Consider the following 16,775-nt stretch of genomic DNA (forward strand, 5'->3'; position numbering starts at 1 on the left):
TATAGTTTTCATGAAGTTTAGGAAGATTTGGGCCATTTTTTTTCCCTCTCCCTTTCCCCTGCCTCTTTGGGCAATTGTGTATTTCCCCCTTGATGTTGTCTCCCAGGTTGCCAATGTTAAACTTCAGTCTTTTGTTTTGTGATGTCTCATATGTGTTTATTCCTGTCCATCGTATTGTTCATGTGTAACATAATTTACATCTCTGTAAGTGCTATTTGGTTTTTAAAACAATAGCTTCTATGCCTCTAGTTATCTTTTCATGCTTTGTTTGGAGATATCGTTAGGTTACTTACAAACAGATGGATCCTTTAGTGTTGCTATTACGAATTATTGGATGAATCCAGAGTGGTGATCAGCCTAAAGCAAATTATGAGTTTTTCTATCCTAGCTAATGTGAATAGATACTGTCCCTTGTGTTGTGGGAGCACCAGGCAGTGTTTCCTCTATCTTTTCAGATTTTTTTTCCCTTGATGACTTCCTTCCATGTATGCATTGGTTGTTACTCTGCTGAGTAGCCAAAGGGGACCCTCTGCAGATGTCCAGGGTTCTTTCTGTGTTCTGCTTTCTCCTCTCCTGGGTGCTGACCTGTCATCTCTATGTGCCTTGAATTCACCAGACTCTCAGTTTTCGTCACCTCGACTCAAGGAGTCTGGAGGAGTCTATTTAAATCATTTATGTCTCCTGGGTCGTAGCCTGAAAACTCTCTCAAGGCAGTGAGCTTGGGCATGTGTTAGGCTAACGTGTTTTGTTTTCAGGGATCATTGTCCTTCATTGTCTGAAGTTCTGTGTCTTGAAAATCATGTTAAAATTGTAATTTGTCTGTTTTGGTTTTGCTGCTTCAGGTAGGAAGATCAATCAGTACGTGTTACTCCATGTTGGCCAGAAGCAGGTTACAGTGGAACTTCGGCACACGCTCTAGACCGTCGAGAGTGCTTGTCTTCCTCCTTTGCTTAATTGCCTCCTGCTCATCCTTCATTCCTCAGTAGAGTTACCTCTTCCTCAGGGAAATCTATCTTTCTTGGGCCCAATCTGGATCAAGTTATGATCACAGAACTCTGTTTTCTGATAGGAACTATCTGAATTTAGACTTATCGTTTGAGTTGTCTTTCTCCTTCACCAAACTTTAAGCTAATCGCGAACCAGGGGTCTTCTCTAGTGTATCTGTAGAGCTGAGTATAATGTCTTACATTGAAGGTATATATTTATTCAATGTGTGGATGAGTGAATTGAAGATGCACAGTCCTGTATATGCAAGAAGTACTCATATGTTTTATTTCTGTTTCTGTTTCTTCTCTGATGCAGATTCTGCTGGCTTCTTAAAAATCCAAAATATACTTGTTTCTTATAAAAGATTAAGGAAACTTAACAAAAATCACTGTAAACGAGTTACGGGAAAAATTAAAAAAATGGAAAAAACGGTTAGTGCACTACAAAACGAGCTACGAGAAGCCAAAGACGTGACATCACGGTTAGAGCATCAAAAAGTGGAATGGGAACATGAAGTATGCAGTTTGAGGTATAGCATCTCGGTTTTAAAGAAATATTTGAACTCTTTACTTTTGGATGACAGATGTGTAGGGGCAGTTTTGTAACTGCAAACTTAACCTTATAGGATTTTCCAGGAAAGAAAACTTCTTTAGTGTTGTGAAGTGTGAGATTCTTGGAAATAACACAGCACGTTCTTAACAGTGAATACTTCCAATAATTTAATGTCTATTCCAAACCGCAATTTTAATGGCCGTGTAAAAGTCCACCATAGTCCAAGAAACATCATTATTTAACAGATTGAATTCTGCTTGTTTTTCATCTTTCTGTATTTTAATTAGTGCTGTCAAGAATGTCTTTTATATAAATCTGTTCCTACATTTCTGGTTATTGGAACAAATTCTTCAATATAATATAATTTGGTTAAAGTATAAAAAATTTAAAAAAGGTCTTTGATCCATATTTTTAAATTGCTCTCAGGAAAGCTTATATTAATTTCTGTACCTACCACCAGAGTATAAAATGGTCATTTTTCTCAAGACAGTAAAATTCCCCAAAATTGATTCCATTTGATTCTTAACAGGCAGGGGTTAAAAGGTAAAGTGGGGGTGCCTGGGTGGCTCAGTTGGTTAAGCATCTGGCTTCGGCTCAGGGGATGATCTCGTGAGTTTGAGCCCGGCTTTGGGTGAGCTCAAGCCCTGCTTTGGGTGAGCACGAGCCCCACTTCGGGTGAGCCCCTCTTCTCTCTCTCTCTGTCTCTCCCTCGCTCTCTGCCCCTCGTGGGATTCTGTCTCTCTTTCTCTCTCTCCGCCCTCATTCACTTGTGTCATCTCTCCCTCAATAAAAAATTTAAACAAAGGAAAATGGGGGTGCCTGGGTGGCTCAGTCATTCAAGCGTCTGACTTTGGCTCAGGTCATGATCTCAGGGTTCGTGAGTTCGAGCCCCGTATTGAGGACTCTGCTGTCAGTGCAGAGCCCACTTCGGATTTTCTGTCTCCCTCTCTCTCTCTCTGCCCCTCCTTTGTTTGCATGGGCTCTCCCTTTCTCTCTCAAAAATGAATAAACATTTAAAAAAAAGTGATACGGAAAGTGATTGCTGGTAAGTTTTTCCAACATCTCTGTCATAGGTAGATAAAATTAATTCAAAAGTGTATGCTGAAAGCTCATATCACTCTCTATTGTTTACTTAATTGATATGTATCCTGTGTTGTTCTAGAAGGGATTTTTAAGTGATTCATAAAGTAGGTAATCATCAACAAGGTAAGTTGCAAGTGTTGTGGAAGAAGAAACAAAAAGTATAGGGCAACAGATATTAGACTTGCTAGTCTAGTCTTGGATGACAGTAATCTGCACGTGTATGTTGTGTAAACAACATCCGCAGATGCTCTCTTACACTGCACATCATTTTGGGAGGTATCTGCAATGTTTCGTCAAGTGGAAATTGTATTTCCAGTGAATTGACAAACTTGTTTCTAAACAGCAACTTCTCTTTTTAATGAGTAACTGAATTATCTGTCCTGTGGAGGAATAATTATACCTGTGGGAAAAGGGGTAATTTTCAACTCTCACTTTCTTGAATAATTTCAAACTTCTTTCCTACAACATCTACCAGAGTTATTACTGACTAAAAGTAACTAAGTTGCATAACGCTTTGTCCTTGCTTCTTTTCAATGGTATATATGTTTTGGAAGAGATTGAAGTGACAAATTAAAAACATGAGCCCTAGAAAGAAAAAAAAAAAACTTGAGAACATAGAAATTTCATTTGGACGGTAAGCCAACATATGTGGAACCAGATCATAAGAGGAACTTTTTATTTCTAACAAAACAAATTTTAAAATAAGCACATTAAATTGCAGATTTAGTTTAAAACAAGAGGAAGAAAAAAGAAGAAATGCTGATCTGTTATATGAAAAAAGTAGGGAGAAGTTAAGAAGAATAGAAGACCAATATAAGAAAGAAGTTGAAACAAAACAAGAATTTGAACTCGCTCTTAGAACACGAAACATGGAATTGAAGGCCGCAAAAGATAATTTGAATCAGGTAAATTACCTTTTGGGAAAAAATTGTATATTTCCATCAATACTATATAGTGTATTATACATATATATTTTATGGTATCCCTTTGATTCAATATATATTATTTAGGTTTAAAATAAATTAAAACATGGGATCATGTTCCTTGGAACATTTGTTTAAAGTTTTCCTCTTCAGCTTTTGACTTTTTTTTTTTAACGGTATGAGACCAAATTCGTGATGAAATGTATCTCCAGGTTGTAGAAAAGCGCAGTGACAGTGGCAACTTTCTCCAGAACAGAAGGCCAGAGAGTATTACAAGATGGAAGTCTAAACAATCACTTTTGCAAGCAAAAGGTGCTAGAAATGGCTCATAAGAAAACGAATTCTGAAATATCTTCTTTAGTCATTTTGAAGTACATGTGTGTATGTATTTGTATACATTCTATTTTTTAATTATTAGTACTTTTTCTCCATGTCTGTATATATAAATTTTAAAAACCCAACACTGTGCATCACGGAAACTATAGAGGGTTTTAACAGCACATATATTTTGGGGGAGGGGCATGGGGGACGGTGGCATTTTTGTTTCATCGGATAAAATAATATGCTTGATTAAATGCATTTGTCTGCAACAACTAGTGACATTCGTAATGTCCTCATCCAAAGGAGAGGCTTGTATTACTTTCTGTAGGAATCGATGAGCTTTCCCTAATCTCAAAACTATTGCTACTAGCAACATGTGTTTTGGTTTTGAACAGTTACTTCACTGCCTTGATATATTAATAGATCAGTTGAACACTTCTGCTAATGGACAGGAGGACGAGTATAGCCAGTTCCCAGATCATATTTTCGGTATCAAGTCTCCTACTTTTGAGAAAAGTAACAGTTTGCTTCCAGTAGCGTCCTCTTTCATTACAAGGAACTTTTGAAAACAACGGTATGCTACGGTATACACTTAATGACAATTTATCGATAGGTATTTTATTCCTAATAAAATAGTGGAGTGTTTTCCCCTCTTTTATATTTAATACTATTTTCAACATGAAGAGGAAATACAAGGTATTGCGGCAGTAATTTCATGATTTTCTAAGAGATGTATAAATTTCACCTTATTTCCTATCAGCAGTTTGAAATCCAAGACTTCTTTCATATTTGTGTATTTACACTAGAGAAGTAGCAGTGGTTGGTGCAAGAGCACTAGTTGTGGAGTGAGAAGACCTGGGGAGAGTCCTGCAGCTCACCGTTTTAATGTCTCCATTCTAGAATTGTGATAACCAAATGAGTTCTTTGATATATGGAGAAGTGTTTATATTATAATACATTGCCTAGATTTCTCAGTTATCAATAGATCTATTCTTATAACTGACTATAGAAATGTTAGCAAAGTAGATATCTATGAAATATTCTCAGAAAGAAAAGCATTTTAGGAAATTTAATCTGTCCAAGTAGATGCAGAGCTAACGATTTTACTGTGGGGTAGCTGTGTTTTTGATATCTACTGTAAACTCAATTTTTAAGTGTAGTCAGAGTTATTAATCTTTTATTTCAGGCCTTCTGGTTTGTTGTAAATCAGAGAAAGGCTTTTCCAATTCTGAGATTCTGAAAACTTCTCACGAATTCTTTTTTATTTTCATGCCTTCATTATCTTCAGTTAAAGTTCTGAACTTTTGGGAACTTATGCTTGTATAAAATTTGAGATTTGGAGCCAGCTTCATTTTTTTCCAGTTGGATATTCACTTAGTGTAATCTTTCTTTCTTGCTTGCTTGCTTTCTTTCTTTCTTTCTTTTTCTTTCTTTCTTTCTTTCTTTTTCTATGTTCCTTTATTCATTAGAGAGAGAGAGAACACAAGCAGAGGAGGGGCAGGGAGAGGGAGAGCGAGAATCCTGAGCAGGCTCCTGACTGTCAGCACAGAGCCTGATGTGGGGCTTGAACCCACAGAATGTGAGATCATTCCCTGAGCCAAAATCAAGAGTCAGACACTTAACCAACTGAGCCACCCTGGCACCTCCTGTAACCTTTTCATTGTTTAAACATAGGTTATGCTTTAATTTCAAAGAAAAGCATGATAATGTCATTTTATTGAATGCGATCTGAAAATGTCCTTTGTTTTACTTAGCTTTCTGATAGTCGTGAGGAAATACAAGATCTGTTGCATAAAAACCACATGTTGCAGGATGAAATCGCCATGCTAAGACTGGAAAGAGACACCATAAAAAATCAGAACCAGAGAAAGGAAACGAAATATTGTGAAGACATTGAAAGTGTAAAGGAAAAGAATGACAATCTTCAAAAGACCATAAAGCAGAATGAGGAAACATTATCAAAAACAATATTCCGATATAGTGGACAGCTTAATGTTCTGACTGCTGAGATTACGATGCTAAAGTCTAAACTGGAGAATGAAAAACAAAATAAAGAGAGCCTGGAAGCAGAAGTTGAATCATACCGTGCTAGACTGGCTACTGCTGTACACAATCATGATCAGAGTCAGACATCAAGAAGAGACCTAGAACTTGCTTTCCAGAGAGCAAGAGATGAAGATGGTCACTTACAGGACCAGATGAATGTTGATGTGTCTAAACTACAAGATAAAAATGAAGTTCTTTCTCGGCAACTTTCTCAAGATGAAAGTAAATTCAACGCCCTGGAAATTGAGCTCCATCACACAAAAGATGCTCTCAGAGAAAAGACTTTAGTTTTAGAATGTGTACAAAGGGACCTAAGCCAAACACAATGCCAGAAGATGGAAATTGAACACATGTATCAGAAGGAACAAAGTAACATGAATAAATACATTGCAAAGCAGGAATCCTTCGAGGAAAGGTTATCTCAACTACAAAGTGAAAATATGTTGCTTAGACAGCAACTAGATGCTGCTCACAACCAAGCTGACAGTGAAGAAAAGCTAGTGATTGATATGCAAGACCAGTTTCAGAATATCCCAAAATACCTTAAAGCTAAACGTGAAGAACAAGGTCTTATGCTGGGAGAAAGAAATAAGGAGTTAACCGATGAGTGTAAACATTTAAAAGAAAGAATGTATAAGTATAAAAATGAGAAAAAAAAATTAGAAGTAAGTATCCAGAAAGATAACAATTTTTCAGATTTCCAGAAAGAAAACTCAGGTAATATTTGATTATGGCTGACTTGTGAATCTAGTTGAATATTAAAAAAAAAAAGACTATAAATCAACCAAAAGCATAACTCGTATGCAGCAAATCAAAATTAGACCTGAGAGGTGTTTTGATTTGAATACAGATACTATGTCACCTATGAAACTTTAAGAGGTTAAGTTATAAACTGTTACTAGATGATAGTCTTATACTGCTATAATAATATTTTTTTAAGTTTATTTTGAGAGAGAGTCGGAGAGAGAACATGAGCTGGGGAGGGGCAGAGAGAGAGAGAATGCCAAGGAGGCTCTGCACTGCCAGCGTGGAGCCCGACACAGGACTCTCAAAGTCAGGAGCTGTGAGATTCATGACCTGAGCCGAAATCAAGAGTTGCTTGCTTAACCGAGAAAGCCACCCAGGCCCCCCCTACAATAATAATTGTAATCTTTGCCACCGCATTTTATTACTGTGGTGAGCTGGTAAATGAAAATGCTCAAAGGTAAAAAGAGTATTTTGAAACTTAGATCCAATTAATTGAGTTAACTGGACAGTCACTTCAGATTTCCCAGATGAAATGAAGTATAGGTGCTCTTTCTGGTAGTACTTTTCCTTTGGTAGCTTTTTATACATTTTAAGTTGGTATGATTTTATTTTTATTCACATAAATTTCAATTTTCAGTCTCAAATCATGTGTTCCTACAACCTCTTAATTCTTTAAAGGTATCTACTTTACACTACATCATAATTTGGGACAACTGTGGTGAGTGTCAGGAAAGCCATGTTTGAGTAATCTTCCCACTGCTGTTTATAACTTATTTTAAATATTTTTACAAATAATTTGCTCATTTCGAAGCTCAGTTACTGTCATGTGGGCATAAGTTTGTCCAGTACAAAGAGAATTGTATCTCTCTGTGATAATATGATTAAGTTGGCATTGGATCTCCATTTTCAGACCAAGGAGGGGTTGCAGGATTCTTGTTTAGCAGGAATGGAGTGAGTAGGGGAGAGAGCTGTAGGAGCTGAGGTCAGGGGAGGGGGGTGGAAGCAGGAGCCATTGGAATGACTTGACTTTACTCCGAGATAGGAGTCTATTAGAAGGATAAGAGGAGAGGATTGGATATGTGAGGAATTCTGACGGTAACTTAAGCCTGCAATAAAAAAAAGAGAGAAAACCTTTCATAATATAGAATTTACGACTGCTGTGCCCACTATGTCCCCATTTCTTTTTGAGACTTCTGTAGGTTATGAAGCTTTGCAAATTCACCAGTGGAGAATGGATAGTGAGGCTGAATTCATTATCTAAGTGACATCATCCTGACTAGGCAGGGAGATAACACCTTTTGTTCTTTAACTGAATTCAGTGAACAGGAATGTGTATGTGTTGCTAAAAGAAGGTGAATTGGGGCGCCTGGGTGGCTTGGTCACTAGGCGTCCGACTTCGGCTCAGGCCATGATTTCACGGTCCGTGATTTCGAGCCCCGCGTCGGGCTCTGTGCTGACGGCTCAGAGCCTGGAGCCTGTTTCAGATTCGGTGTCTCCCTCTCTCTCTGCCCCTCCCCTGTTCATGCACTGTCTCTCTCTGTCTCAAGAATAAATAAACGATAAAAAAAATTTAAAAAAAAAAGTAAAAGAAGGTGAATTGATGTATGTGGTGATATTTCTCAAAGTACGCATGTTAGAGTTGTCTATTATTAACATAATTAAATAATAAGATGTTTTAGAAAATCAGTAACAGAAATGTCTTATTAGGTAGTGGTGAGAGAACTTCAACAAAAACTGGCTGATACTCTGAAGAAACAGTCTATGTCACACGCTTCCCCGGAGGTTGTATCACATCTTCGTCTGGAAGATGAGACACGGGATCTCAAGAAGAAATTAGGTCGAATCAGAAGTCAAGTATGTAGTGAATGTAACCTGTCAACAGTTAACTTATAGCTGGTTAAATAATATAAGGTGTTTCAGGATACGAACTTCCATGGACCGCTTTCTTTTGTATTTTCATTATAATTAATTGATTATGATTTTAGTATCTTTACAATACATTTATTTCGTAAACTCTGACTTTCATTCTACTATTTGCGTTATACGTTTTTTTCTTGTAATAGTTAGGAAAGTTGAGGCTTTTGTCTCCTTCCTCACAGAAATTGAGAAACTTTTTTCTTTCTTAATGTAAAACTTATTTTACAGTTGATTTATTTATTTTGAGAGAGAAAGAGCAAGAGAGAGTGTGTGCGTGCATGTTAACAGGGGAGGGGCAGAGACAGGAGAGAGGGAGAATCGCAAGCAGCCTCCATGCTGTCAGTGTAGAGCCAACGTGGGCTCAGTCTCATGAACCGTGAGATCATGACCTGAGCTGAAAGCAAGAATTGGACGCCTAACTGACGTAGCCACCCAGGTGCCCCAAGAGACTTTTGTCCCCTGCTAAACAATGTTTTTTAATGATATCTCTATTACCATGATGAGGCAAGCTGGATAAAATCAGAAGATAATGTTTAATGGAATGTTTCAGATAATTGTCTTAGTTCTCATCTTCACTTTCGGGAAGAATCTGTACTGATTTCAGGATGACTTGTACAGAAAGATCACTTAACAAACCACTTGAACTTAGGCATTTCCTTCATTTTCTTTGCCTTTTAGACATGTTGTCAAAGCACATGATCTGAAATATTCAGATCATGTATAGTATGTACGCCCAAAAGCGAGAATTGAGAACATTATCTGTGTCCTGCCATTGGGTTTTTTTTTTAAGCCTTTTTGAGGTACAATACACATCCCATAAAAGTCACCCATTTGACACGCACAGTTTACTGTCTCTGTGTACGCTCGTGCAACCATCACTGCCATCAAGTAGAATGCTTTCCTGACCCTGAAAGGAAACCCTTACCCGTTGCCCCCAGCCTCAGGCAACCACCAGTCTACTACTTGGTCTCTCACTGGAGTTGCCTCTTGCGAATATTTCATATAAATGGAGTCACACAACGTGTGGTCCCTTGGGACTAGCTAGCTTCACTTAATGTTTTCTGGGTTCATCTGTGTTGGTTACAGCTTATATCAGTGCTTCATTTCTTTTTATTGTCAAACAGTACTCCATCGTGGGCTAAGGCCCTTGTTCATTCATCAGTTGATGGACCTTTGGGTTGTGTCCACTTTTTGCCTGTTAATACTGCTGCTTATGAACATTCATGTAGTTCTTGTGTGGACACCTGTTTTTAATGTCTCTGCCATCAGATTTTATCCTCCGAGTTAATTGGGTTGATTTTACCATCTCTCCGCCGTTACTCATGCTGTCTTTTTAGTTTCTGTTCCTCTTGCCTAAACCTATGTTATTCAGACTTGTCTCACAGTCTCCTTTCCTATGAACTTTCTCTGACTGTTGTAACTCCCATTAGCCTTAACTCTCTTGACACTTGTCATCTAGCTTGCGCAGAACAATATAGTTCTTTATTTGACGTTGTTTTTATTTTTTAATGACAGGTAATTTCGCCTTCCTAAGTATAAATTTAAGGGATAATAATATTTGATACATGTGGTACTTACCCTTGTATAAATTGAAAATATTTTAACTTAACAGTTTTTCCGATAAAATTAAGTGCTTTATGCCGTATCAATAAATTCTTCTTGGAAACATTGGTATAACAAAGCTTTGATTCTAAATGTATGCTAAGAAATGAAATACAAAATTGAGGGGCGCCTGGCTGTCTCCAGTCTTATCAGAGTCTGCCTTTGGCTCAGGTCATGATCTCCACGTTCTTGAGACTGAGCCCTGCATCGGACTCTCTGCTGTCAGCAGAGTCTGTGTTGGATCCGTTTTGTCCCTCACGTTCTGCGTCACTCAGACTCGTGCTCTCTATCAAAAAATAAATGTTAAAAAAATGTGTGTATGTCTATACACACACACACACACACACACACTTATATAAATAAAACTATTAATGAAAGCACTTAATCAAATAGAGGAGAAATGTTCAATCAAATGTTTGGTTTTTTTTTTTCCCTCTCACTATGAAAAAGCTCTCTAAATTTGTCTTTCTTCCTTACACAGCCAGAACTGGGATTTACAGATTTATAACACTTTACCAACTGCAAAGATCTGGGGACAGCTTTTCTGATATGCTTTTACCACAAAGCCTTAATCTCTTCATCAGAGTACATGTTAAAGCAGCCTAACGTAAACAGTATGGACGTGAAATGATTGAGGAACTTTAGTTTAGCAAGACTCGATTATTTCCATGTCAGTGGCTTTCCCTTGCCTCTGATGGTCATGTAAAGGATCTACTACTCAGTCAAGGAGGTGCTCTTTGTACCTTGGTCTGTGAGCATTGTCCACTGAGTGGTATAGAGAGGAAGTAAGTTAAAAGGATTATAAATGGAAAAAGTCCTGTTGGCTAGTGGCATTGGCGAAAGTTGTGTGAAGTACTGAGGAGAGATTCTGGGCCTCATGCTCCCCATTTGCTGCCACATGTGGTGGAATGAAGAATAACTTCAGTATAATTTGTATAGGGGAACACTTGTATTGGCAGGCCACCTGCCTAAACTATCACATTGTATTGGAACGCAAAATACAGCAACAGTAATCATGCTAAATGCAGACGCTTAGAGCTATGTGCCACGTACCCTTCTAAGTTGTTCATCTCTTATTTCCTAATTTAATCTTCCCAACATCCCAGTGGGGTAGATACTATTATTATTTATTTTGAGATCACTTTTTTAAGGACCTTTATTTTGAGAGAGAGAGAGAGAGGGACAGAGAGAGAGAGAGAGAGATTGTGGGGAAGGGCATGTAGGGAGAGAGAGCAAAGGGGAGAGAGAGAGAGAAAGAGAGAGAGAGAGAATCCCAAGCAAGCTCCTCGCTGTCCATGCAGAGCTCGATGTGGGGCTCAATTACATGACCCTGAGATCATGTCCTGAGCTGACATCAAGAGCCAGACACTGAACCGACTGAGCCACTCAGGTGTCCCAGTAGGTGCTATTATTACCTTCATTTTACAGATGCAGAGACTGAGACATGGAAGTTTTAGGTAGTGTGCTCAAGGTCATACAGCTCATAACGAGCAGAACTGGGAATTCAGACCCAGGCATTCTGGCCCCTACTAGGATATTGCTTCTCAAATTCTTCCATGAAATATCTTGTTGTCACTGAAAACAGCATGTTCAGTTTTATAATCATGAGAATAGCAACGTCATTCGCCTATGTGAATATGTAAAATCATAGTTGATGTGGTGCTTGGAATATGAAAATAGAAATGTTTACCATAAGGTAAATTCCTATATTTCCTCCATTTGACCAATAGATACATGTGTACGTTTATCTGATCATATATAATTTAAAAACATTAACAATGTTATGTTTTGTAGGAGATTAAGGTTGGTAAGCTATTCTGTCAGAGTATAGAAACATTTCGTTTTGTCGGCCATAGTCTCTGTTGTAGCAGCTCAACTCTCCTGTTATGACCTCAAAGTAGCCATCAATCAGCATGTAGAGGAGAGTGTGGCTGGCTCCAAAAAGATTTTAGTTACAGGGGCACTCGGGCGGCTTAGTTGTTTGAGCGTCCTGACTCTTAATTTCCACTCAGGTCATGATCCCAAACCCCACACCATGAGACCGGTCATGAGACCGGTCATGAGACCGAGCCCCACATCAGGCTTCACCCTGAGCTTGCAGCCTGCTTACCATTTTCTCTGTCTCTCCCTCTGCCTCTCTTCCCCACTTCTGCATGCTCTCTCTCTGTCTCTCTCTCAAGTCAAGTCAAAAAAAACAAAACAAAACAAAACAAAAACGTTTAGTTACAGAAAAGGGTGATGGTGTTCTACTAGATTTTCAGTAGTTAAAAATTTTTTTTCTTTCTATTTCTTTTTTTTTTCAACGTTTTTATTTATTTTTGGGACAGAGAGAGACAGAGCATGAACGGGGGAGGGGCAGAGAGAGAGGGAGACACAGAATCGGAAACAGGCTCCAGGCTCCGAGCTGTCAGCACAGAGCCCGATGTGGGGCTCGAACCCACGAACAGTGAGATCATGACCTGAGCCCAAGTCAGAAGCTTAACTGACTGAGCCACCCAGGCACCCCGAACATGTCCCTTTGAACGTGATTATTATCCATTTCTATGTCGTCTTTAAAGAACTAATCCATTCTTTTGCCCGTTTTTATATTGGATTGTCTTTTCATTATTGGAAGAGTTACTTAAATAGCCTACATACAAATCCCTTAGCAGACATGGGATTTTGAGGTATTTTCTCCTATTTAGTCACTTGCCTTTTCACGTTCTTGATGGTGATATTTGAAGCATAGAAGTTTTTAATTTTGATGAAGTAAACTTAATGTGCTTTTGTCTATTGGTGTCGTGTCTAACAAATCATTGCCAAATCCAGTCACAAACATATACACGTCAGCTTTTGTCTAAGAGGTTTATCATTTAGCTCTTAGATTTTAAGTGAATTTTGTATATATGCTATGGGGTAGAGGTCTGATTTTATTACTTTGCATGTGGCTATCCATTTGTCCCAGTACCGTTTGTTACAAAGACTATTCTCATTCCATTTAATTGTCTGGCACCCTTGTGGAAAATCAGTTCACTATAATGTGAGAGTTTATTTTTAGATTCTCAATGTTAATACATTGATCTATATGTCTGTCCTTATGCCAGTACCGTATCAAATTTTATGAAAACTTTTTCCTAGTTATCTTGCAAATTACCAGTCACTTATGTAATAATAAAAAGTCAATGTAGTAGAACTTAACTTTGCTCCTATAGAGATTTTTGCTTCCTGAAGGACCTTTCGCCAGCCTATGCCTTGCTGACCCCATGACTCGATGTGAAGTCAGGCTCAAAAAGATAAAATGGTCTTTCTTTAGTGTGTTCAGACTTTATTTATTTATTTATTTATTTATATTTTTATTTTATTTATTTTATTTTTTTTAGAGCATACACAAGCAGGATGTGTGTGTGTGTGTGTGTGTGTGTGTGAGAGAGAGAGAGAGAGAGAGAGAGAGAGAGAGAGGAGAGAGAGAATTTTTAGCAGGCTTCACACTTAGTGTGGAGGCTGACAGGGGTCTTGATCCCATGACCCTGGGATCATGACCTGAGAGGTTGAGGCTCAACTGACTGAGCCACCCATGTTCCCCGCCTGTGCAAACTTTTAGTCTCTCAGTCAGTGCTGCCCACTTTCACTGCCATCAAATCTTGGCCATAGGATGTCTTGACTCAGTCTACCGTTTACTTCATTATATTTTATTCTCTCATTATAACGCATAGACTCACCCATACTTTTCACCATCTAGGAAGGAAAAGATTAACTCTGGGGTATTCCTCTTTCCTGTTAAGCAATCTTGCCAATCCATCATCTTGCAATTCACAATGAGATCCTCTTCTGACCTGGTTCTTGTGTGTAACACTGGTGTTAATCCTGTTCTTGGCACAGATCCTACATTCTTGGAAAACACAGTAGCCTGTATCGCTTTCTTTCACTTAAATAGAAAGATATGCATAGCTATGCGTTATAGCTCAGCGTATAATGAATGGAATAAACATTACATCATTCAAATAATACAGCTGTACAAAGTGAGGTAGTATTAAATTGATTTATCAGAGACAAGTAGTAGATTGGTAATTTGAATGACAAAAAAGTTTTGAAGCCAACTTGTACGATATGGAGAAGCATTGTGGGACAACACAAAGACGAAATGGTCTTACCTCCCCCCACAAACAAGGTTGGAGTAAGGTAAAGGAGAATGTGCAGTTAATTGAAGTCGTGCTAAAGGACAGTACATTTGTTGTGCTACTGAGAAGATGAACAATGATTTCATAACATTCTCTTTATTTCCTCACTGAGGGAAGGAGAATGAAGATTGAGTATTCAATGGATTAAAAAATACTCAAAGCTGCGTATTTCCTTTACTTGAAATCAGATCAAAGGCCCAATTTTGGTTATCAGATTGACTCTTTCTGGTTTTTCAACTTTTGTGCTTCAAATCATATGTCTTTGTGCTTCTACCTTAACTTGAGGGGAGATTCTAAAGAGGCTTTCCTGCCTACTTGTAAGAATTGTTGTAATTGAAGGGAATCTTAGGAAACTCTCTTAGACACAGGAAGATGGCAGAGGAGTAGGAGGACTCTAGGCTTGCCTCATCCCACGAATACAACTAGATAACAATCAGCTCACCCTGAATACCCCAGAAATCGACCTGAAGACTGACAGAACAAACTCCACAACAAAACGGAGAGAAGAGGCCACATCAAAGAAGGTCCTTGATGCAGAAATGTCGTCTAGAAGAGAAACAGATCCTGGCTGCTGCAGAGGGGAGGGAGTCGAGGTTGTGGATAAGGGTGAGAGAGAGGAACGCACAGGGGAACGCACAAAGAGAACATTTCCCCATACCCACTGGCTTGGAAAACAAGAGGGGCTGCATTGCGTGAGTTCTTGCAACCAGTAGTGCTTAAAGTCTGGAGTTTTAAAGGGCATCCGGTTTAGCTGGGTTGCAGCCCTGAGGTACTGCACTGCTCTTGGACAGAGGGCAGGCAAACAACGTGGGAGAATACAGCATGGATACAGTGATCTGAAGAGTGCCTGGGGCACACAGTGGGGAGATTATTTGCTCGTCTCAGAGCACGTCCCTCAGAGGCAAAGTTCAGAGAGACCTGTGTGTAGGAACAAAGCCACTGGCTGCCACCATCTCCTTCTCCTGCCCCTCACCACAAACATAAAGCCACCTGCAGGAAGCAGTGGCTACCTAACTTGCTTACACCAAGCACCACCGCCTTACACTCTGGTGGAACTACCCTTCTCAATCACTCTTGCTTGAGTTCCAGCACAGCAGATCCCTCCCCCAGAAGACCAGGACAAACGCCTGCCCACACCACATCTCCCAACCAGAGAGTTTCCTAGTTAAAACTCGCTACATTCAGGCCAGGGATCAAACACACACCAGACCCGGCAAGGAGAGCCTCAGCAGACGACTGGCCTGAAGGATAGCATAGCCAGAACACAACAGCAGGACACATGCAGCACACACTGGTGACACTCCCTGAAGTGCTAGACCCTAGGCATTACATGACGTCTTTTTCCTACGTCCATTACTTTGGGAGCAGGTGACATAGTTAACTGGCTTCTCTAACACACAGAAGCTGGCAGATACCTAGACAAAGTGAAAACACAGAGGCATTTATCCCAAATGAAAGAACAGGATAAGGCCATGGCCAGAGACCGAAATGGGACAGATGTAAATAACACGCCTAATGGAGAATTTAAAACCATGATCATAAGGATATTCAGTGGACTTGAGAAAAGAATGGAAGACATCAGTGAGACCCTTACCACAGACATAAAAGAGTTCAAGGATCAGAGATGAAGAGTGCAGTAAAATGAACAGCAAGCTGGAAGAAGCAGAGGAACAAATTAATGACCTAGAAGACAAAGTAATGATAAACAATGAAGCTGAAGAAGACAAAGAAGAATTCTCCAATGCAAGAATAGACTTAAGGAACTCGGTGACTCCGTCAAATGTAAAAACATTCATATGATAGGAGTCCCAGAAGAAGAAGACAGAGAGAAGGGGACAGATAATTGATTTGAAGACACAATAACTGAAAAATTCCCTAATGTGGAGAAGAAAACAGACATCGAGATCCAGGAGACACAGAGAACTTCCATCAAAATCAACACCCAAGACACGTTGTAATTAAATTTGCAAAATATACTGCTAACAACTTTTTTTTTAGTGTTTTGTTCTTTTGTTTTGTTTTGTTTTTGATTTTGATTTTCCTGTGACAGAATGCCGACACAAGCAGGGGAGGGGCAGAGAAAGAGAGAGAGAGAGAGAGAGAGAGAGAGAGAGAGAGGATCCCAAGCACTCTGTGGTGTCAGTGCAGAGCCCACTGGGGGCTTGAACCCACGAACTGCGAAGTCACGACTAGAGCTAAGATCAAGTCATGCTTAACCGACTGAGCCACGCAGGCGCCCCACTGCTACAAATCTTAAAAGCAGCAAAACACGTCATTAACTTCCAAGGAGAAACCCACAAGGCTAGCAGGAGATTTTTCAACAGAAACTTTGCAAGGCATAAGGAAAAGGCATGATATATTCAAAGTGCTGGATGAGAAAAATCTGCAGCCAAATATACTCTATCCAGTAAGGCTATCATTCATAATAGAAGGAGAGAGA

At 39.2% G+C, this 16,775-nt stretch overlaps 1 protein-coding gene across 26 annotated transcripts in view; it reads left to right on the forward strand.

The window, feature by feature from the left end:
* The window catches only part of LOC111558426 (ankyrin repeat domain-containing protein 26-like), a 204,820-nt gene that overhangs the window by 169,440 nt on the left and 18,605 nt on the right, over positions 1 to 16,775 (forward strand). For 24 of the 26 annotated variants that reach the window (XM_045051562.1, XM_045051573.1, XM_045051574.1 and 21 more), the window contains 4 exons: positions 1,303 to 1,516; positions 3,344 to 3,527; positions 5,621 to 6,577; positions 8,367 to 8,513. In XM_045051562.1, the coding sequence (XP_044907497.1) occupies positions 1,303 to 1,516; positions 3,344 to 3,527; positions 5,621 to 6,577; positions 8,367 to 8,513 (1,502 nt within the window). Of the gene's footprint in view, positions 1 to 1,302; positions 1,517 to 3,343; positions 3,528 to 5,620; positions 6,630 to 8,366; positions 8,514 to 16,775 lie in introns of all 26 variants that reach the window. The other 2 variants (XR_006593520.1, XM_045051579.1) reach the window with 2 other exon arrangements.

The sequence above is a fragment of the Felis catus genome (genome assembly GCF_018350175.1).
Source record: "Felis catus isolate Fca126 chromosome D3 unlocalized genomic scaffold, F.catus_Fca126_mat1.0 chrD3_random_Un_scaffold_47, whole genome shotgun sequence".
NCBI lineage: Eukaryota > Metazoa > Chordata > Mammalia > Carnivora > Felidae > Felis > Felis catus.